This window comes from Phalacrocorax aristotelis, chromosome 23 (genome assembly GCF_949628215.1).
Source record: "Phalacrocorax aristotelis chromosome 23, bGulAri2.1, whole genome shotgun sequence".
Taxonomy (NCBI): domain Eukaryota; kingdom Metazoa; phylum Chordata; class Aves; order Suliformes; family Phalacrocoracidae; genus Phalacrocorax; species Phalacrocorax aristotelis.
In genome coordinates, this window is record NC_134298.1 from 5,633,221 (window position 1) to 5,655,315 (window position 22,095).

Consider the following 22,095-nt stretch of genomic DNA (forward strand, 5'->3'; position numbering starts at 1 on the left):
CTGTCCTTGAGCCCAGCTGGACGCAGACCCAGCTCTGCTGAGCCCTGCCTGGGGAAACAGGCTGCAAACCAGGGGCTGGAGCCAGCGCCGGCCTGGCAGCTGCCTGCCGGCTCAAAGCCAGACCTTCCCACTGCCACCAGCCCAAATGGGGGAGGTGGGGGCAGGAAGGTGGGGACGGCTGCGCCAAGGGGCTCAGCAATGCCCCTCCATCAGCGCCGCCACAGGACGGAGGCGCTGGAAATGTTTATCCCTGAAGGGCTCCGTCTCCTCGGGCCTGCCTGGGCCTTGTCCCGCAGGGAGGGGGACGGGGCAGGAGCCAGCGTGCAGAGCCTGATATAAATACACTCATGATTGAATAAACTTTGGCTCCGTAACCAACGCGACAGCCGAAACCTGTGGGGAAGGTGGGGCTTGTGAAACAGCAGCGGCGCTGGCTGGAGCTGCAAGCACGAAGGGGAGGTTCGAGCTGTGCCAATGCCATTTGCTCGCCCAACAGGAAAGCAGGGCACCGCGCTCCGGGAGGCGAAGAGGAGGGGGATCGGGCCATGCCAAGGCAGCCCTGACCCGCGGCCGCACGCTGCGCCCAGCCGGGCCCCAGGCCTTTGAACAGCAGCAGCGTTGGTGGCTTGGGCCAAGGGACCCAGCACTTGCTCCGCACAGCTACAGCTTTAACCAGAAACGTGCTTTTCCTCCACTTTCTTTAAGAAGATACTGTTGTGAAGTAAGGGGAAATATATATATTAAAAAAAAGCAGCTGAGTTTTTTCCCACAACGGAGGCACCTTTCATTTTCCTCCCCTCCAAGGCTGTTACCCGCAGGCCGGGACACCAGCGATTCCCACCCCAGACCAGTGCTGGAGGCAAACCAGACCTGCTTAAGCTCAGCACAGCAGAAGCGAGCCAGGAGCCGCCGTGGGTGAGACGGACCCACAAGAAGAGGCTGTTTTTCCCTGACACGCTTCATCTTTTACCAAAATTTTAAAAAGAAAAAAATAATCCATGAAACAAATGCTCATACAGTGAATAAGCCGTTTTATTTTTGTCCTGTGCTCACACAATCTCTCTTCTTTCCCTGACAGGTCACAGATCATTAAAATAAAGTTTCTAAGAGGAAAATAATTTAAAACATACACGCAGGGCTCCCTTCCAACCTCCCCACACCCACATCTCCACCACTTGTGCTTCGTCTCATGCGTAAGTAAAGCTGTTGAATCTCAGGAGTCCGGGATGGGAGAGCCCGCCAGGGGGGTCTCGGCGAGTCCGTCTCGCGCTGTTCGGGGCCGCAGCGGACGCACCGAACACCCCGCAACGTGCTCCGAGATCCAACTACTTTCCCCGGAGTCTTGGGGGGGCGCGGGGGCACCAAAACCGTGCCCGCGGCCAGACGTCTTCCCTCTCGGCAGCGCCGCGGGCTGCTCCAGGCCTCCCTCCTGCGTTACCAGGTTTCCTTCCCAGGCGTTCCCACCCCGAGTCTTCCCTCTGACGCACCGCCCTCACCCCGTATCACGTGCACAGGACTGGCTAGGAAAAGCCTTTCTTTTTTTTAAGCTTTTTTTTTTTTTTTCTCAGTTGCTGGTAAAGTCAGTACACTCCCAGCTGTGCTATATTGTAAATACAGCTTCTAGGATCGTCTCCGTGGTGGAGACCGACAGTGATCAAGGCACTACCCCCACCCCCCTCCTGAAAACAAAGGAAGTCAGACCAACACCTAGGGACAGAAGAGAATCCTATAATGTGATCACACGGTTACACTGAATCTTTATGGCAAAGAGAACATTTAGCAGCTTTGAACGTTCGGGCTTCTCCCTTTTACTCAACACAAGCACTCTAGACCCTATAGGGAAAAAAACAGGGCTGAAGCCCTAAAAAAAAAAAAAAAAAATCAAAGCGCAGTTAAGAAACAGGAATCCTAACAGCTGTCTAATTTCTATAAGTGACAAGCCCACGGCCGGGGGTGGGAACCCTCTGCTCCCCTTGTGCTGTACGCTGAGCGGGGCGGGGGGCCACCGGGGACCCCAACCGCCCTCCCCAAGCAGCTCCCCGGCCGGTCAGTGGGAGAAGACAGCGTTTGCATGCAGGCTGCTGCGTGCGCCCTCCCAGCGTCCCAGCACGGCGCTGGCTCGGCGGCAGTGACATGCTCCCAGCGTGGTGGGGGAACGCGTATCGCACCGGTTCTGTTAACCCTCTCCAGTTCCACGCCCCGTCCCCCCCACAAAATCCTGAAGCTCTACGTGTCCCCCTCCCGCCGCGGCGTCACAGCTCCTCCACACGTACAGTAATGATTCTCCCTCTGAGCTTCCTCAGACTGGAAAGGGTTAATGGAAGTCACACCACTTGTGTTTCCATGTGTGCACTGGTCTGATCTAGGAAGGGATGTTGGTTAATCTGGAATTAAGTCAGATTGAATCACACACACCGATGTCAAAACTGGTTCAGGAAAAGGGAAGAACAAAAAAAAAAAAAAAAAGAAAAAAAAAACTACCTGAAATCAGAGAACTTTGGAAGTTCAGAAAAATGTCTCTCCTATAACTTGTTTTAAGTTCATTTGCTTAAATCTCTTTCCTTATTTAAAGCCAGTTCCTAACAGTAGTTTTTTCCACCTCTGCCAATCTCACCACCAGTGATGCCAGCTCGTTTCCTGCGCTCAAAGGATTCCAGGTTGTGGAAGGCGCCGGGCTCGCCAGTGCAGGGTCCGCTCCTCCCCGTCCCTCCCCGCAGGGAGCCCTCAAAACTCAGCCTGCAGGTCCCGCAGTCTCTCCCGTACACTGACCGGCAGCAGTCACGTTTTTTTATGTTTTTGAGAAGATATATCGGGTAAGAAGGCATGAAAGTTCCTCTAAGTACTTCCAGGCTCAGCCCTTCTCCAGTTCTCACTTGAGCGAGTGTCCCACTCCTCCCGCGTCGCCGTCCCTCACTTCCTCCGGTCCTTCTGTTTCCGCTCCTGCCGCCGGGCCTGCTGGTCAGCCACGGCGCGAGGTATCAAAATGACACTGCCGTCGCTGGCGTACTGCAGGGCGTACTGGCTGGGGGAGTAGGGCTGGCCGTTCTCGTCCCGCAGGCGGCCGAACACTTCCTGGTAGAGGTTCTGCACCTTTTGCTTCATCTGGCGGATGGATTTGAGGAATTCCACCTTCTCCCTGAGCAGTTTGGACTTGTCCCGTTGCAAGTCCTCGACGTCCCGTTCCAGGTTGAGGATGGTGTCCAGTTTCCTCTTGCGGCAGTTCTGAGCAGCCATCTTGTTCTTGCCTCGCCTCCTGATGTCGCGGATCAGGCTCAGCTGCGCCTCGCTGAGCTGGTACTTGGAGAGGAGCTCGTTGAACTCCTCCACGGGCAGGTTGATGATCTTGTCGTTGGTGAAGGGGATCTTCATGGCTCTGGCTCGATGCTCGTCCCTGCTCATCTGCTTATCCAGGAACTCGGACGGCTTCTCCTTGCTGCTCTTCTTCCCCGCGCTGGGCAGTTTGGGCTCCTCGGGATCCAGGGCCCCCGGCGCCATGTTGTAGGTGTGGTTGTGGCCAACGTGTTCCAGGTAAGGCAAGTAATGGAGCTGCGACGGGTCCTGGTAGCTCATGCGGCAGAACTTGCTGTACTCTGGCTGGTATCCAACCGCCCCTTCCGCTTCTTCAAAGTCCACGTTTTCAGAGTCTGAGCTGTAGCCGACAGCTCCTTCCTCGGAAAACGAGGAGGAGGAAGAGGATGAGGAAGAAGAGGAGGAAGAGGAGGAAGAGGAAGCTTCCGAGCTGCTCAGAGAAGCAGGACTGTGGCCGGAATCCAGAGAAAGACCTGAGTCAGAATCAAACTCCTCTTCCAGCTGCGAGGCCTGCACCGGGTTGAAACCTTCTTCAATCGCCAAGTCCATCAAGCTGATCTCATCAAGCATGGCTTCGTCTAGAAGACCACCCAGCGGGTCCGGCAGCTCGGGGCCAGCCGTCTCGTTGACCGTGCTGTTCAGCTGCGGAGGGAAGAAGATACCGCTCAAGTTGGTGGAGCCGAAGGTGGTGTTGAGGCCGGTGGAGTTGTCTGGCGCCAGCTGGAGCAGGGCCGAGCTGCCAGCCATGGAGGGGCTTTCGATTTCTGAACTGAAGAGGGAGAAGTCCTGTGAGCAGCTACCCAGAGAGGCCTGATGCAGGCTGACATTCTGATTGATGGGAGTGTTCGGAGCGAGGCTGTAGTTAGAAGTCAGCAGGTCTCCGCTCGAGCCGTTGTACAGGGTTTCTGCGGTCGTGTTGTTCACTTCCATAGCCTGGAAGAGACGTGAAAACAGCTCAGTAGATGAGCTGTGCTTCAGCCCTGCCTTTCCTCAGTGCCCTTCGCTCCCAGCCAAAAAGAGACAGGACTATCGGATCCCAGGGAAGGAGCTCTCTCTCCAGCGGCCCAGCATCACCCACCAGCTGCAGGAAGGTTAAGACAGCAGCAGCGACCGCCCCACGGGCGGCACAGCATCACCGCGCCGGCTGGGAGAAAAATCAAAGCAGCTGCAACCAACCCCAAAACACAACCGCCCGGGAATCGGGGTGCTTGGGCCAGCCGTTGAACTTCGACGGAAGAGCAACGCGCTCCTGGAGGGGCAAAGGCTTTCCCGCAGCTGCCCCCTCAAGCTCACCTGCATTTCCATGATAGACATGAGGTCCTGCCACTGCTGCTCCAGATCGAAGGGCGACTCGGTCTCTGTGAGGAGAGGAGACAGCAGGCTGGTCTGGATGCCCGCGGACCTGCTCTCGCCGGGCACGGCTTCGCTCAGGGTGGAGACATCCGCAGCTGGAAACTAACCACGTGAGGCAGAGTCAGTCCCCGGCTGATGAGCCGCGGCCAGGGAGCCAGCAATCCCGAATGCCCTTCCACCTCTGCGCGGGCAATCGCTTCTCCTTTGTTCAAAGCAAACTGGTTGCAGTTATTTCTCCACAGTTCACTATGAACTAATTAGAAGCAAAGCCAGAAGTCTTTAATTAATTGTGACCACCCCACCCCCTCCACTCGTTTTGCAGACACGATGCCTAGAGCCCCATTTACGGCCGGTTCTGCGGTCTGGGTGAGGGGTACAAGAGGCACCGAAACCCCAGCAAGCGAGCGAAGGAGAGCTGCCGCCACCTCCAGGATCCAACGAGGGGCAGAAACCATCGCCCCCTCCACTCACCTCCGAATTCTCCCCGAAAGGGAAGGTGGCCTCCAGCAGCCTAAGGCACTCCTCCAGGGACAGGGCTGTCTGATCCTCCACACCGGGCACCTGATGTAAAACATAAGGAATTGTAGCCCCGGGATTAGGGAGGCGGTGATGAGAAACAAGCTCCTTACAGCAGAGCTTTATTACAGTGCATCCAAAAAGAGCCAGAGGCCCCACCCAGTGCTTCGCAGACTCCATCCTCCTGCTCCGGAGCGCGTCAGAGCAGCCCCCGAGCACGGCGGGGAAAGGAAAACGCGCTGCCTCTGCTCCTGGCGAGCCTCACCTACCGCCGGCGCAAGGACTCGGCTACAGGCTGGAGGGGACTCTGCGCCTACCCGCGCCACCGCCGCTGCCAGACGACTGAAAGGCACAGCAAGAACCACCTGCCCTCGTCCTAGCGCCCTGCTGACGGTGACACGGCCATTACCCTGACTGCCTCGCTGCGGCTCCCCAGCCCGGCAGGCAGCCTGCGCTTCCCCAGCATCAAATCCTCTCCTTCGCCCGGGCAAACCCTCATCCTGCGGCTCAGCAGATCCCCCGGGGTGAAAGTCACACGTGATGCCGCTCACCCCAACGGCTGGCCAGAGGGCCCCTCGTCTCCCCTCTGCGTCGGACCCCCGGCACGCTGCGTCCCCACGGGCGCAGACCCCAGCCCAGCCGGCCCAGGGGTGTTACCTGCGCAGGGAAACTCTCCCCAGTCTCTCCATCAACTAGTAGGTTTCTATCCAAGATCTCATTCCCTCCACTCCTCCAGCTGTCCCCACGCTCCCTCCCATCGCTCAGCTCTTTGTCCACTTCGCTCTCTTTCTGACGGTGGCTGTAGTCAAAAATCTCTCGCCCAGCGCCGAGATCAATATCCTGTCTCCACAGGATGTCAATCAAATCGATGTCCTGAAAGACAGACCACATTTCCTTCAGCCCTGGGCAGGGTCCCCACCCACCAGCCCCTCCCCAGGGACACCCACCACCACCACCACCCACCGCAGCCCACCCGCCGTGCACCCCGCTCCTCCGCCCGCCTTCCCTCGCCGGCCTGGGCTGGTTTTGCTTCCCGGTGTTCCCGAGAAGGGTTCTGCGGGCTCTGCATGGCGGGTGAGGCCGGCCCTTCCCTCCCCGCCGCCCATGGCCGCCCTGCCGCCGCCGGGGGAGGCGGCTGGGGGCCTCGGGGCCCTGGTGGCGGCGGTGGCTGCGCCGTGGCCGCCTTGCATCAGCCCGTGGTGCCATCCCGGCCATTTGCATAAGGGGTGGGGTGCGCCCGGCAGGAAAATCCCCGCATTTCCACCCACCTGATGCAACTTGAGCCACCGCTACCGCCGGGCTGCCCGCAGCCCCCCTCCCCTCCCCGGTCCCCCCCCGCCCCGCAGCTCCCCCCTCCCTCCCCCGGGTCCCTCCCCGCACCCTGCCCCGCCGCCGCCGCCGCCGGGCCCAGCAGCAGCATCCCCTTGGTACCGGGAAGCGGCCGCCCTCCCTCCCACCACGGAGCGACCCCCGGTACCTTTCTCATGTCCCCAGCTGCCGCCCGGGCCGCGGCTCGCACCGATCATGGTCCCCGGGGGAGGGAGGCGGGAGGGAGGAGGAGGAGGAGGAAGAGGAGGAGGAGGAGGAGGCGGTGGCGGGGCGGGCTGGCCGGGGCGCGGCGTCGCTCACGCATCGCCGGCCGGGGCGGCTGGGGAGCCGCGCTCCGCTCCGCCCCACCGGCCACAGGTGCCCGCGGCCCCGCTGCTGCGGCAGAAGCCGCCCCCCCACCCACCCCCGACCCGTGCTGCTGCGGCGGCGGCGCCCCCCGCTCGGCTGGGCCGGGCTCAGCTAGGCCGGGCTCAGCTGGGCTCGGCTCCCGCCGCCCTGCCCGGGCCGGGCTGCGGCGCGCCCCGCCCGCCCCTCCCCCGCCGTTACCTTGGCTGCGGCGGCCGCCAAGCCCCGCCCACTTCCCCCGCCCCGCCGGGATGCGGCGCGGCCGGGCCACGCCCCCCCGCCGCCAATAGGGCCGCCGAGCCCCGCCCCGCGCCCGGGCGGCGCCCTTCCCCAATCCCCAGCGCCGGGAGCCACCGCCCCGACCAATCCCCACCGACGGGGGCGGGGGGGGTAAAGAAACCACCACCCGGACCAATCCCCGCCGATGGGGGCCACCGCCCCGACCAATCCCCGCCGACGGGGGCCGTCGCCTCGGCCAATGAGCGGCAGCGGCGCTACCGCGCGGCGCCCACCGGGCCGCTCCCCCGCCCTGGCGCAGCAAGGCCGCCCCCCCCCCGGCCCCGCCCTGCACCGTCGGGGCGGGTGGGGGGCGGCGGGTGCCCCTGCCTGGCCCGGGGGAGCTCCCCCAGAGGCGGGGGGGCAGGGGGGGGAGGGAGGGGAGAAGGGTGGTGGGAGGCCGGGGTGACCTTGGCCCCCTCCCCCCGGAGACCCCGGCCCCACACACACCCCCTGCAATCCCCGCCTCCTCCTCGCCCCCCCTCCCCCCATAACGGGTACGGCCGGCTCCGGGACCGAGCAGGACCCGCTGGAAAGGCGGGGCCAGGCGTAAGGCGATTCCCCCCTCCCAGTACCCCCCCCCCCCCCCCCCCAGGTTTTAGGTGGGGGGGGGTCTTTGTCACCCCGGGCCGAGGCTGAGCACCAGCAGCTCATCACATGTCCGGCGGCAGCATATTTTTAGCCCCTGGCTGTGGAAAGGACCCAGGGCAGCGGTGCCTCCCGCCCTCCCCACCCCCAATGCTGCAGAGGAAAGCGCTCGGGAATTAAGCCTAGCTTTGCCTTTAGCCTAACAAGGAGCAGGGCACCCCCGGGAGTTTAAAAAAAAAAAAAAAAAAAATAATAAATTTAATTCCCGGTTTTGGGTGAATTAAACCAAGCGCCTGCCACTGCCACCGCCCCTGCCCGAGCTGCAGAGCCCCCCACTGCTCCCAAGGGTGAGCTCCGGCTCCTAAAATTAATACCAGCCCTATTCCCCGAGCAAGGTCGCGCCCGGCCCACGCCACCCGCGAGGAGACGCGATATTTTAAGCACCGGGAAAAGTCATGGAAAAATTTAAAGCCTAGCTCTATAAAAAAAGCACAGTCGTCGTCCGCCTAACGAAGGCGGGGGAGGGGAGGATGGAGCCCTGCAGGTGCCTTCCAGAGGCTCGCATGATATTCCCATTGGGAAAGGCTGGGCGGCTGCAAGCATTTGCCAGGGAGTCAAGGTTCCAGACAAAAAAAAAAAGACACCAAAATATAAAATAAGAAACAAAAACCCCGCTGGGGAAATGCTTTGAAATAAGAATTTGAAGCTTTGAAGTGTGTCACACCGGCGGCAAGTGTGGTCTTGCCGGCCCGGGGGGGAAGAGAGGGTGGCGTGCCGGTGCGCCGGCGTGACGTGGGTGTGCGAGGCGGGCTCGGCAGACGGGATTTCCTGGCGCTGGGTGCCCGGGCGCTGCGCCCCCGGCAGCGCGGCTACGCCTTCCAGGTGCAACAACACCCTCCCGGCCAAGCCAGGGGGAAGAAATAAAAAAAGAGGGGAAAAATCGAGACCAGAGGAAGAGCACGGACACCGCAACACCCGGGATCAGGGAGGGTGCAGACCCAAATCCCACCACCCTTCCCTAAGGAGTGACCGAAGTGAAACTGCAGCGGAGAGGCGCGCTTCCCTCCCAGCATCGCCCAGACTAGCCAGGACTTTCACAGTCCAGCCCAAGCCGGTTGGGTTTGCAGCTCAGGCAGCTCGCAGCGATGGCATCTAATGCAGGACTGTATTTTAAGTCAAAAATAAAACAGGCCTCTGGAGAAGAGCAGCGTTATCAGCCTCTTACCCCTCAAAATCTGCAGCGTTTCTCTCTAAAAATCTGATCCCGGTTTCTCTCTGTACTGCACTCTTTTGGCACCCCAGACCCAGCGCCCTCAGCCAGGCCTGGGGAAGGACAAAGCACTCCACGGGCTGCGTGCGACCTTGTACCAGGCACTTCATTAATTTCTTCCCCGTTTCCCAAGGCAGGGAATCATCTCTCAATTATCAGGGAAGAAACTGAGCGCGTGAACATTCGCCTTGTGTCCCGCGACCCTCCGACTGAAGCTCCTCTTGTCGACGCCTCCAAAACCCCAGAGCGAGGTCTTCACCCTCCGTCCCACAGCCCCAACGCCTCCGGAGCTGGGAGATCCCCGCGCGCGGGTGAAAACAGCCTGCGGTACAGCCGAGGCACCATCCGCACTTCCTACGGCAGCATCCCGCCGCTCGTCCGTCAATACCAGACCCGAAACAATCGTCACCTTTGTCTCTCAGGGCGTGCACGCGTTCACACCGCTTTCCTCGCTCGATTCCCTGCCTGCCGCTGCGCCAAAGCCACATGACAAAAGCCCGAGGCGTCCGCGACAGCTGCCTGCAAAGCTGCCCACCCCTCGCTGCAGGGGTGGCAGCGGTTGAATTCGGGCTCTCCCCATGCCCACACGCCTCGATGGCTCGTCCGACAACGCAAATTACGAGACGCGAAGAGCGACGCTGGAAGGTCCCGACGCCGCAAATCGGCGCTAACGTCCCCCACGCCGCGGCCAGGGAGATGCCGAACACGCCGCGACAAAGAGAGCGGTGCCAAAAAGGGAAAAGAGCGGCAGCTCCCGAGGACCGGCATTGCATCACAGCCTCCGAAAGGTTGTTGAGCACAACAGAGGGGAAAAAAAAACCCAAGTCGCTTTCCAGTTCACCTCTCCCCGCCCGCCTGTGATGAAAACCAAGCAATAAACATCGCCACTGGATGAACTCCAGAGCCGAGTAACCCAACCGCCCGCTCGGCACCTGGGACGAGGCTGTTACCCAACTCCCCTGTTTATTTCCCAGCCTCTTTTTATCGCTTTCACAACACAAAGCTACGCGCGCGGGTTGAAACGCTGACCCCAATCCTTTCCCTGGCTCCTTTTGCTATTACCTTCAGACTGAGAATAAAGACAAACACAAAGGAAGAGCAGCCCCACGTGTACACCTGGAGCCCTCTAACCGAACCCTAATTTAATATTACGCCATTCCCAAGCTGGGACCCGCTTTTCCCAAGTGCTGAACACACACAAGGCGCCGCTCACTCAGATGGATACCAGAGGGAGAGCCCCCCCAGGCGCTCCCTTTCCCCCCACCACCACAGGCAAAATAAGGTCCTGCCTACCTCTTTGGTCAGGTCTCCGTTCACTGGGGCAGCCACCGCTCCCAAATCTTCCAGCTCTTCCCCAAATCCCTGCTCCGCTCCGCTCTCCCTCACCCCGTTGTCAGGACTGCTCCCATCCTGCAGACCGCTGCCATTCTCGAGGGCGATGCCGGCGCTGGGCTGGCTACCGGACACGGAGCCTTCGGGGTCTCTGTGCACCAACCAGGCGTTGACTTCGGTGGTGGGCACCTGAAACCTGTCCAGGGCCCTCACCTGGTTGAGCAGCCTGCGAGCGGTGAAGTAATAGTCCAGGTCTACGCTTTTTGGGTGGATGCCATATCCATCCAAGGTGTTACGCAGGTTGTGAAACTGGGTCTGGGTGTAAGCGGAGCTCTGGCCAAGAATGATCTCCCGGAGAGGGGGAAGCTGCGAGTTCAGGTAGGTGTCCACGTCCACGCGAACGCCGATCAAGCTGAGCAGGATGGTGAACTGGATGAGGCCTTCGGTGAAGTATTTCTTCAGAGAAAGCATTTCTGGCGGAGGAGAAAACAGGGGGAAGGTTTGGGAATTAAAAAAATAAAAGAAAACCCCAGCGTCAGATGAATTCTCCACACAACAGGTTGGTTGGGTTTGTCCTTCCTCTGCCCCGCTTTCAAACAAACAAAATAAAGCAACAACTTCGGTGTTCAGGTTCTCGCTAAATGTTAGGATAAAAGCTTAAAGAACATTCAGGACTTTGGGTTCAGGATGACTTTGGTTTTCTTTTCCAGTTCTGGAACTCACTGGTCAGCCAGCAGAGCGTAAAGATTTAAATCTCAAGAAGCAACAAACCCTCCCCAGAAAACAGCCTCCACCCTCTCCTGCTATTTGCTCTTCTTCAGAACGGTTTTAGAACACAGACCATGCAGCTACATAAAAATCCATGCGACTTACTGTCCGAAAACTCCACATACAGCAACTTCCTTTCGCCCCTCCCCAGTTCCCCAAGCTGCAGGACGGGGTCTGCTCCCTCCGACAGCCGGCTTCTCTTTCCTCCCCTCTTCTGGTCTGCAAAAGCTTCTTGAAGGAGCCTTTTATGAGTCAAACTTCCCGATCACGGGAAGGTCCGAAGACTCCTCCGCTTCTGGCTGCAATTTCATCAGCAGCTGAAACACAACCAGAGAGCAAACGCGATAACACGCCGACGAGGCACCACCCTAAACATTGCACATGGACCTACTACACCGGGAAATGCCGCTTTCCCCCGCGCAAGGGCCCCTGAAAAGCCGAGACGAATTTTACTCGGAAAAAAAGCTGGTTTTCCTGACGCGACGCGGGCACGGGAACACACGGCGGAGGTTACCTTTGGTGACAATATTGTCCATACTTCCCCTCCCTGAGCTATTCTTAGGCCGGTGCGTCAACTTCCCCTCTCTCTGAAGGAATCCAGCTCCGACTCCCTTTCACTCCTTAGCCCAGTTTCCAGCGGCTCTACAAAACCCCGTCCGGGCCTTCGCACCGGCAACAAAACACCTCCCGCCCGAGGACCCCCGGCCTCGCCCCTCCCGCCGCGGCCCCGGGCCGCCCCCAGCCCGGCGGGGCGGCTCCCGCTGCCCGAGCGGAGCCGCCAGGCCCCGGCGTTGCCGGCTCTCCCCTCCCGGAGGGGTCCCCGGCGCTGTCCAGCGAGGGGCGGCGGGGCCCATGTGCCGCCCCCCGCCCCTTTCCCTCCCCGCCGCCGCTCCGGGCCCTTTAAGACCCCCCCTGCGCCTCGTGACCCGCCCCCCCCGCGCGCGCGCGGCCTCGCCGTCCCCTCAGCGCCGCCCGCCCCTCGGCCCGGCCCCGCCCGCGCCACCCCTCCCGCCGCCACCCCGGCCCCTCAGTCCGCCGCCTCGGCCCCTCTGCCCGCCGCTACCCGCTCGCCGCCGCCGCCGCCGCCGCTCCGCTCCCGGCCCCGCCGCCGCCGGCCGCGCTCCCGCTCCCCGCCCTGGCCAACCACCTCCCCCTCCCGCCTCACGCGGCGCCGCCGCCAATCAGCGCCCGGGAAGAGAAGTGGGGACGAAGCGGCGGCCCAATGGAAAGGCGGAGGTGAGGAGTTGCAGTCGTCCCTCCCCTCCGCCGCCGCCTGGATAGGCAGATTCAACGACCAATCGGTGCGCAGACAGCGACGCTGGCCCCGTGCTTGGCCCGGGGACCGCACGCCGAGCCAATGGAAGAGAAGCGAGACAACGCGGCCCGCCCCAGGCAGCGATTGAGTGACAAGGCGTCCGCCCAATGGAACGCGAGTCCTCCGCCGAGCGACAGTGGCACTTACCAATGAGACGACGCGCAGGAGCCAGCCGCCCGTCTGGGCGCTTGACTGGCAGCGGCTCTCACCAATCCCCGCGTCTCAGAGAAACCGCCCTCTTCGCCCGGCAGCTGTTGCCATGGCAGCGGGCGCCCCCAGGCCCCCCGCCCAGGGCGAGGCCGTGGCGGAGCCTCCATCGCACCGCAGGCCCCGGCACCGCCCCGGGGTCCCCCGTGTCCCCAGGGCCCTCCAGTCCTGGGGCGAGCAACAGGGTGGCCAGTCAGGCTCGAAGGGTCACCAGTGAATGGGGTCACACAGGGTGGGCAGCCAGGCACCAGCAGGGTTCTGCAGGGATCCATCTTGGGGCTGGTGCTCTTTAATGTCTTCATAAATGACCTGGATGCAGGACTGGAAGGAATGCTAATTAAGTTTGCTGTTGACAACAAATTGGGAGGAGCTGTTGACTCTCTCGAGGGCAGAGAGGCCCTGCAGAGGGATCTGGACAGGCTGCAGAGCTGGGCAATCACCAACCCAATGGAGTTGAACAAGGGCAAGCGCCGGTTTTTGCACCCGGGGCAGGGCAGCCCTGGCCATACAGACAGACTGAGGAATGACGGGCTGGGGAGCAGCTCTGCAGGGAGGGACCTGGGGGCTCTGGCTGACGGCAGGTTGAACATGAGCCACCAGCGTGCCCTGGCAGCCAAGAGGGGCACCGTGCCCTGGGGGGCACCAAGCCCTGCATCGCAGCTGGGCAAGGGGGGGATTGTCCCGCTCTGCCCCGAGCTGGGGCGGCCTCACCCCGAGTGCTGTGGGCAGCGTTGGGCGCCGCAGGACATTGAGGGTATAAAGCCACTGGAGAGTGTCCCGAGGAGGCCACGGAGCTGGGGAAGGGTTTAGAGGGGAAACGGCACGAGGAGCGGCTGGAGTCCCTGGGTTTGTTCAGCTGGAGCAGAGGAGGCCGAGGGCAGCCTCATGGCGCTCTGCAGCCCCCTCCCAAGGGGAGGAGGAGGGGCAGGGCTGGTCTCTGCTCTCTGGTGACCAACGCCAGGACCAATGATAGGACCCCACTATGATATTATCTCTAGAAACATCAGGCCAGGCTGGATGGGGCCTCATCTAGTTGAAGATGTCCCTGCTCACTGCAGGGGGGTTGGACTGGATGGCCTCTAAAGGTCCCTTCCAACCCAAACCGTTCGATGATTCTGTGACCTGGGGGAATGGCAGGGAGATGTGCCAGGGGTGGGTTAGGTTGAATATTAGGAAAGATTCTTCCCACAGAGGGTGGTGGAGCCCTGGAACAGGCTCCCCAGGGAGGTATCACAGCACCAGCCTGGCGATATTCCAGAAGCGCTTGGACAAGGCCCTCAGAGACACGGTGTGAATTTGGGGTGTCCTGTGCGGTGACAGGAGTGGGGCTCAATGACCCTTGTGGGTCCCTTCACACTCATGACATTCTATGGTTCTATGATAATCCCGACACCTCCTGGCACTGGGGGCTCTGGGCCTCCTCCAGGGCCACACGACAGTGGGGAGACGGCTCCTCGGCCTTGCTCACCCCCCAAGAGTGGCCCTGGGGCCTCCCCCGCGCCCCCAGAGATCCTCAGGCCAACAGACCCAGCCCCACGCTCGCCACAGCCCTCGCACGTCCCCATCCCCATGCAGGCGCGAGGCAGCGTCGGAGCCGCTTGCAGATGGAGGGACAGCATCAAAGCCGAACCTGGAGCTTCACCTCAGGCCCTGCAATGAGTCAGTGGCGGGGCTGGGAGCGAAGCCAGGGCATCGCCTGCTAACCCCGTGCTTTACTTTCTTCATCACTCCAGCCCTTTGCTAATTAAAAGTCTTTTAATTTCACGCACCGGCAGCTGCCAGTCGGCGTACCCCTGCTCATTATGCCCAGGCTTGTTTTCAGGTTGAGAAAAGCAAGCTCTCCTGGTCGGCTGCTTCTCGCCCGTGGCGGTGGGAGCCACTGGAGGTGGAAATGGCTGTCAAAGAGAGGGAACTCCCAGCCCCGACCTGGGCTGGCTGAGAGCCCGGGATGGGGAGACCACCGTGCCCCTGGGGTGCTGGTGCTTGGAGGAGGATGGGGCTCCCCACCCCACAGACAGAGCTGCCGCCTTTGAGCTGCTCAGAGCCACCTGCAGCTCACGTGCCAGGGCCTGGCCGTGTGTCTGGCCGTCCCTTGTCAGCCTAAAACAGTTGCACCGTCCGTGGGTCATCCCACGAGCACTGCTACTCATCGCAGGGGAACCCACCAGCCGGTTTGAGCTTGACCGAGTAACCGAGGTCTTGACGTTCGAAGCCTTTTGAAGCAGTAACTACCCAGCAGAGGCAAGGGAAAGGCTGCAACTCATCCCAACCACCTCACCAGGCGCCCGAGGACCTGTGGTAGCACCGTCGGCACACACAGCCAGTGGCACTGAAGCCGCTTGACAAAAAGCACCGGGATGTCCCGTTAGAGCTGCAGGAGCGGAGGCAGAAAGGTGCCATGAATGGGCATGGGAGCGGGGCCGGCGTCAGGCCGCCATCCCGTCCTCGCCTCTCCAGGGTGATCAACCACCAGATCACCGACAGGAATTCCATAAACTAAATAAATAAGCATGGAACAGGGGCAGCATTAAAACCATCAGCTCTGAGCAGGTTATTTATACCTTCCCCCATTGATCGGCGTTGGCTTTCTGCCCAAATCAATGCCGGCGCCCACGGGGCGAGGGGCAGCCGCTGCCAGACCCGGCAGAGGAGGGTGGCAGGTAGGAGATAAGGGCAGCTGGGCAGCACCACCCCTGCCTGCTATTCCTGCAACGCTCCAGCTGCCCGGAGCAGCTGCAGCTGCCAAAACCAGACACCCTTCTCCCTGCCCCAGAAACTTGCTGGGACAAACAGGATGCCAGAGACAATAGTTCATCCGAAAAAACGTGGAAAATGAGCGTGGGCTCCAACGCCTTTCAGCAGGGTGAGGTTTCCCAGCCCAGGGTGTCTTCCCAGGGCAGCAGCAGGAGCAGACCCCCCTGTTTTTTATGGCAAGGACCAAGCTCACTGGCACGGCTGAGAGATGGGGGGCAGGCTGCACATCCCCCCAAACCCAGACAGCCCCAGTGCTACGAGCAGAGATGCTCCAGAGCATCCAGGGAGACAGGCACGGCAGGGAAAGGAACCGGAGCGGCTGGCGGAAGGTGGTGGGGAGCCTGGAAGCACCCAGATCCAAGTGATTTTGGGTCATGGGCTCGCTCTGCCCCAGCTGCTCCATGCTGCTAATCTCCTCCTGGAAAACAAGCCGTGGAACACCCACAAAAGCCGGGGTGCGGCCCCGGCCCACGTCGTGCCACAACCGGCAATTTGCTGAGGCGAAGGCGGTGGCCCCGGTGGGCAGACGGGCACGGCCCCATTGCCCGAGCGGTGCCCCCCTCGATACCAAGAGCTGCTGCTCAGCATGTTGCACAGCAGGTGGGAAATTTTGGGGTGCTGCCAACCCCGCTGGCACCGAGGGCTTGCAACGGGGTTGGCAGCACCTTGCGAGCATTACCTGGGCACCGTCTCCCCGTCCCCTCCTGCACCGCACTGGGAAAATGGTTGTACGGGAGCATCCTAAAAACCTCTTGCTGCATCTCCCTGGGGCTGTGGTGAGCCTCCCGCCAGCAATCCGAGCTGGGCTGCCCCTCGCAGGGTTATTTTTAGTGTGTTCCCCCCTCCAGGGGCTATTTGGAGGGCTGGCAGGCATCCCTGTTCCCGTGCCCTGCCAGGCTCTCAGCCCTCCTCTGCCGCGAGCAGGCAAAAATCTTTCAGTGCCTTGTGCTGGTGAGGGGGGCTCGGAGCCCCTTTCCCAGTGCTTCTACAGGAGAACCGCTCCGCCCCCCCCCCCCCCCCCGCCCCGGTCACCAGCAAATGCCACCGGGAGAGGTCAGCAGACAGGAGCGGGGGCACGGGGGGGCTGGCCCCCGCAGCTGGGATCACCTGTGGGGGGTACCAGCCCACCAGGCAGAGCCCACAGGAACGCACCTGCACCCGCTGGTTGGACCCTACACCGCCAGGACCCCCACCCACCTCCCCTAGTCACCCCAAGGGGGACGACACCCTAAATTAAAGGCAGCAGAGGTTGGGTGCGGGGTGACCCCTCCCTACCCTGCTGCTGAGCCTCCCCCCCCCAATTCGAGGTGCATGGGGGTCCCAGCCCCCATCACACCCCACTGTCGCCCCCCAAGTTTGTCTTTTCCCAAAGAACGTGCCTGTGTGCGGGAGGGTGGCACTGGGGGAACAGCCCCCCACAGCCACTCGTGTCCCCCCCATTCCTCGTCTGTGTCCACACGCAGTAGCACAGTGGGGTGCGAGACCCCCGCCCGGGGTCCCCCCCGGTTCGTCCTCAAGGGTTGAGGGGGGAGGATGTGGAAGGGGGGCCCTTGGCTGGGGCTGAGCCCGGGGTGCGGGGCGGGGGGGGAGTTGGGGTGCGGGGCCGGGGCGGAGCGGGCCGGGGGGGGCGGGCACGGCAGCGCGGGGGGGCCGGGGCGGCGGAGCCATGGAGCCCGCGGGGCCGGTACGGACGGGACGGGACGGGAGCAGGACCGGGACCGGGGACGAGACGGGACCGGACCGGGGCTCCGCTGCCCCACCGGGAACTTCGTGCGGCCGCGGCGGGACGGGGGAGCGGGGGGGAGCGGGGGACGGGAGGAAAAACACGGGTGAAAAGCGAGAGGTGGGGGGGGCACGGAGGTGGGGGGCACGACGATGGGGATAAATGATGGTGACGGGGAGGCTGGTGGTGGGAGGAAGGGGACAGAGGGACCGTGGGGAAACGGGGGGAGATTGGGGACAGGGAGTGGGGGGACGGGGAGGGGTCGGCGGGGGGAGAAGTGGGAAGAAGGAGGGAAATGGGGAAATTGAACTGGGGGGCAATGAGGAGAAACGGGGTGGACAGGGCAGGGAGCAGAGGGGCAGCAGGGGTGGGATGGGGGTAAAAGGGGGTCCCAAATATCCAGAACTGGGGGTACCCCAAGGGAGGGGATGCAGGGAAGCTCAGGGTGGGCTGGGGGGGACCAGACCCGTTGTGGGGCTGAGCCCCTCCAGCCCCTCTCCCCCACCAGGAGCCCTCCCTGTACACAGTGAAGGCCCTGCTCATCCTGGACAGCCTCGGGCAGCGCCTCCTGGCCAAGGTGCCCCCCGGCCCCCCCGCCTCAGTTTCCCCAGGGGATGCTGCCCAGGACCCCCAGCTCACACACCTCCCCCCCACCGGGCTGCAGGGCATTGGGGGATCCTGGCAGTGACCCTGGGGGTCCCAGCACATGCCCACCCCACCGTGGAGTTGTGCAGCTCACCCTGCTGGTGCTGACCCCCTGCCCGTCCCCACAGTACTACGATGGCACCTTCCCCACAGCCAAGGAACAGGCGGCCTTTGAGAGGAGCATCTTCAGCAAGACCCACCAGGCAGGCGGTGAGTGGGGGCGGTCTCGCTCAGCAGCTTTTGCAGCTGGGGGGGATACATGGTTGGAAAAGGTTTAATGCCGGGTGGGGGGCACCAGGCCTGGAGCAGCATCCCCTCTGGCACGGTCCTGGGGGTCACTAACACCGTCCCGTGTCCCCATGCCATGCAGGTGAGATCGCCTGTCTGGAAGGACTCACCGTCGTCTACAGGAGCAGCGTCGATCTCTTCTTCTACGTGGTAGGGGGCTGCCAGGAGAACGAGGTAGGCGGGGGACACACACGACAGTCCTGGGGACCCCCACGGCCCTGCTGACTCCCCCATTCTGTAGCTGATGCTGTTGGCTGTACTCACCTGCCTCCTCGACGCCCTCAGCTACCTCCTGCGGTGAGTCCCCAGGGCCACCCGGCCCCAAACCCAGCCTTGGGTGGGGAAACTGAGGCAGGGCACGGGGCAGCAGCTCCCTCCAGGTGACGCTGTGAGCTGGTGCAAAACCCCTGTCCCCTAACGCCCTGGGTGGGATGGGGCCAGCACTGCTTTGGGATGGCAGGGGTCCAGGTCCCTGCACCTTGCAGGGGACCCCAGGCCCTGATCGGGAGTGGGTGCAGCGACATCTCCCACCTGCTCGCCCACAGGAAGGAGGTGGAGAAGCGCTGGCTGCTGGACAACATGGAGGGGATGTTCCTGGTGGTGGATGAGATCGTGGACAGGGGGTGAGCTTCTGCTGGGGGGGACGGAGGGGGAGAAGCAGCCCGCAGCACTTGGGGTTGCAGGGACAGGGAGTGGTGTCATCACTCTGGGTGCTGGGAAGGGGCTGGCCCGGTCTCAGGGTGCTGAGGGGGAGCTGAGCACCTCACTTTGCCAACATTGCAGTAGCTCTTCCTCAAGCCTTCATCAGGGCATCTCAGAGCATTGCACAGGGAGGGAAACTGAGGCACGGGGTGGCAGCGGTAATGCCCGGTGGGGTGCAGCCGGGGTCGGGATGAAGCTGTGCCGGGAGGATCCCAGTGGGATGGTGCCAGTACTGTGCTGCTCTGCAGGGTGATCCTGGAAAGCGACCCCCAGCAAGTGATCCAGCGGCTGAGCCTGCACGTGAGTGCGACCATCCCATGCCATGGCCTTCCTCCACCATCCTCTGCCTCTCCCCACCCTCCTCATCCTCTCTCCCCCACCAGGCCCCGGAGCCGGCACCGTACGGCTTTGTCCTCTTCGACTACCTGGCGGGCAGCTCGGAGCGGAGGGATGCAGGAAACAAGGAATAGGCAGCGCCGAGGAGGTGCAAACCCTTCCTCATGCCAGGGGTCCAGCTGGGACGGGCAGGGATTGGGGTCAGGGTCTGGCCCCCAAGCAGCGGCCTCATGGTTGATGGGCACCAAGCAGGATGGTGCTGAGGGGGTGTTCCCAACATCGGGGCACCCAGTGGGTCCCCTTCACCCCATCACCCCGCTCCTAAAGTTGCCAGTCCCCTTCCCTCCCCCAGGTTGGTGTCAACCCTCTCTCCAAGCAAAGCGTGTCCCAGGTAAGCACTTCGTTAGCCTTGCTAACAAGGGGGTGCATTGCCCAGCTTTACCCAGCAGGATGCAGGTGGGACACACCCTGGGTCCCACTCCCATTGTCACCCCAGAACAGGGTCCTGCCCACCCCTAATTCCTCAGCACAAGGTGCACCCCCACCCTCCCCAGCCAAGGGAACCCAGGCGGCCAGCCAGGATGGGCACCCCAAGGTCAGCCTGACCCAATCCTCATCCCTGGGGTCTCACAGCAGGTCCTGCAGCCCACAGAGGAGCACATTGAGGCATCCCCACTGACGTGACGGCACTGGGGTCTCCCGGAAAGGTGAGACCCCAGCACCGGGTGATGCCAGGCATCAGGACACACAGACCCTCCCTGGCATCCCCCCACTCCAACACCAGCCCAAACCCCACACACCAGCCTGGATCCCCTGGACGGCTCCTCCCTGGCTGCACCACCTCCAGAAGCCCCTTGCCAGCTCTCATATGTGACCACAGCATTAATCATCTCAAGGGAAAAATTAAGCACTAATGGAGGGGAATTGATTTGCCATTCCTGCTCGCTCCCAGCCGGAACCACCTACAAATAAAGTTTTCCTCCCCAGTTTGGTGTCCTCTTTCTGTCTGCCACATTGGGGTAGTGGGTCCCTGTGGGCACATCACCCATCAAGGCTGAGCTCTGGGGACTCTTTTGCTCTTCGGTGCATTCCCCTTGGAGGCAAAGGTGTCATTTATGGGTTTCTCTGTTAAATCCCACTCTCTACAGCTTCACAGTTTCAAGCCACCGCAGATCAATGGGGTCGGGCACAGGGTGGCCTGGGGCTGGCGGGAGGCTGTGGCGCCCTGCAGTTGCAATATGGGTCTGGGCAAAGAGAAGAGGAGCCCCCCACCCTCCCTCTGGCCATGGGCCTCTGCAGCTGGTCACCCAAACACTGTCCACCTGTGGGTGCCCACACCCACCGGTGGGCAAGGTCTGCTCTGCCACAGTCGCGCTGCACCAGCCTAGAGACTTCGCCCACCGTGGGACCACCCTCTTCCTGGGAACCCCCCCGCCATGAGGACCTTCCCCACCCGGGGACGCCCAGCCTAGGGACCCCCGTCCCAAGGGACCCCACCGCCTCTTGCGCGACGCTCCCCAACGCCGCGGCCGCAACGCGGCTCTTGCTCGCCGCTCCCTGGCGGGACCCGGGTGGGTTTTGCATAGCCCCGCCCCGCGCCGGACACGCCCCTTATGCGGTCACGGTCACGCCTCCATCCATCTTAGCCACGCCCCCTTACGGCTGCCCCGCCTCTACCCGGCCCGGCCATTCGCGATCCTGCAGCGCCCCCTGCCGGCGGCCGCGGGGGGAGCGACTGGGAACCCTGGGCTGGGACCACCCCCTCCCGCCCCGGACTGGGACCCGCCGGACCAGGACGTGCCCCCCGCCCCCAGGACCAGGACCCACCCTGGACCGGGACCCCACACATACAGTCCGGCACACCCTTGGACCCTCCCCTCTAAGCCTTCCCCATCATAGCCCCCCCCACCCCACTCCCCCAACCCTCCTTGGGATCCCCCAAATCTTAGGGATCCACCCCCTGGGGATCCCGCTCCCCAATCCTAGCACCCCCCCATCATAGGAACGCCCCTCCATTGGGGGACACCCCACCCCCCCACCGTAGGGACGCCTTTGCTGTGGGACACACCCCACAACCACCTAAAACATTATGACCCCACCCAGGTTTCCCCACCAGCCTGGGTCCCCCCCGGGACAGCCCAGCCGGGTGACTCCCCCCCCCCATGCACTCCTTTCCCCGCACCCCTCCCTCCTGCCACCCCACCCCCCCCAAACCCCCTCCCCACCCCGCCTGTGCTCACCACGCACCCACGTGGATCCCAAACGTGCATGTGCCCCCCCCCCCCAATATACACGAGTGACACCCCCAAATTCTTCTCCACACACCCCTGCCCAGCAATCCCTCCCTACCCAGCCGCAGGGGCACCCCCGAGCCCGGGGGGGCTGCAGGGGACACGGGGGGGGCACCCCGGGCAGACTTTGATGGATGGGACCCCCCCGGTGGGCCGGGCAGGGAGAGCAGCTGGCAGAGCTGCCCGCGTCCCCCGGGGGGGCCCAGGCAGATGTCCCCACAGCAGGGACCCCCCCCCCCGCCAACACCGCACTGTGCCCCACACAGCTGCCCACCCAACCCCGGGTCCCCAAAGTCCCTCCACTCCCCTGGGCTTGGGGACCCCCTTGTGTGTCCCCCCCCCCAATAAGGGGATGGTCCTAGCCCTACACCCAAGCCCCGCCCTGCCCTTGCCGGGGGTGGCCCCTGGGGCCCAGCGCCCCCCCCAGCTGCCCCTCCACCCCACCCTGGATCTGCCCCCCCCAACGGACAGCAAAGGCCAGCGCTTGGCGGGACCCCCTGCCCACCCCAAAACTGCGGTTGGTGGGGCAGGGGGTGGCGGGGCGGCCACGGCGGCCAGGCAGGTGGTGGTTTCCCACCCTGAGGACCCCCCAGCCCCAGGGACCCCCCCAAACCAGAGGCGGCTGAAGGCTGCAGACCCTCGTTGGGGAGCAGGGCATGAAACCCACCCCAAAACCCACCCCAGGTCCCCATCTGCTCTCTGTGGGTGTCCAGGTGGTTGCAGGGGGCTGCCCCATGGCGGGGGGGCT

General features: G+C 62.9%; 2 protein-coding genes across 9 annotated transcripts; one reads left to right on the plus strand and one right to left on the minus strand.

Moving 5' to 3' along the window:
• Nucleotides 1-1,014: 1,014 nt before the first annotated feature.
• On the minus strand, nt 1,015-12,236 carry NFE2L1 (NFE2 like bZIP transcription factor 1). 5 transcript variants are annotated; one of them, XM_075116995.1, is made up of 7 exons: nt 12,150-12,236; nt 11,192-11,403; nt 10,280-10,791; nt 5,836-6,051; nt 5,134-5,223; nt 4,603-4,764; nt 1,015-4,242 (listed from the first exon to the last, which is right to left on the minus strand). In XM_075116995.1, exons 3-7 carry the CDS (start codon nt 10,787-10,789, stop codon nt 2,911-2,913), a joined length of 2,310 nt encoding a protein of 769 aa, XP_074973096.1. In that variant the 5' UTR covers nt 10,790-10,791; nt 11,192-11,403; nt 12,150-12,236; the 3' UTR covers nt 1,015-2,910. The 5 variants fall into 5 exon arrangements, with proteins under 5 accessions (XP_074973096.1, XP_074973094.1, XP_074973093.1 ...); XM_075116993.1 differs by lacking the exon at nt 12,150-12,236 and adding an exon at nt 11,601-11,960; XM_075116992.1 differs by lacking the exon at nt 12,150-12,236 and having other exon boundaries at nt 11,192-11,960.
• A 4,766-nt stretch (nt 12,237-17,002) lies between these two features.
• Nucleotides 17,003-20,041, plus strand: COPZ2 (coat protein complex I subunit zeta 2). Of its 4 annotated transcripts, XR_012664163.1 has the most exons (10): nt 17,003-17,046; nt 17,594-17,662; nt 17,859-17,940; nt 18,101-18,192; nt 18,260-18,315; nt 18,564-18,641; nt 18,969-19,020; nt 19,104-19,204; nt 19,409-19,447; nt 19,690-20,041. XR_012664163.1 is itself a non-coding variant. In XM_075116902.1 (9 exons), exons 1-8 carry the CDS (start codon nt 17,029-17,031, stop codon nt 19,188-19,190), a joined length of 534 nt encoding a protein of 177 aa, XP_074973003.1. In that variant the 5' UTR covers nt 17,003-17,028; the 3' UTR covers nt 19,191-19,204; nt 19,693-20,041. The 4 variants fall into 4 exon arrangements, 2 of the variants coding, with proteins under 2 accessions (XP_074973003.1, XP_074973004.1); XM_075116902.1 differs by lacking the exon at nt 19,409-19,447 and having other exon boundaries at nt 19,693-20,041; XR_012664164.1 differs by lacking the exon at nt 17,594-17,662 and having other exon boundaries at nt 17,013-17,046.
• The last annotated feature ends 2,054 nt before the right edge of the window (nt 20,042-22,095 follow it).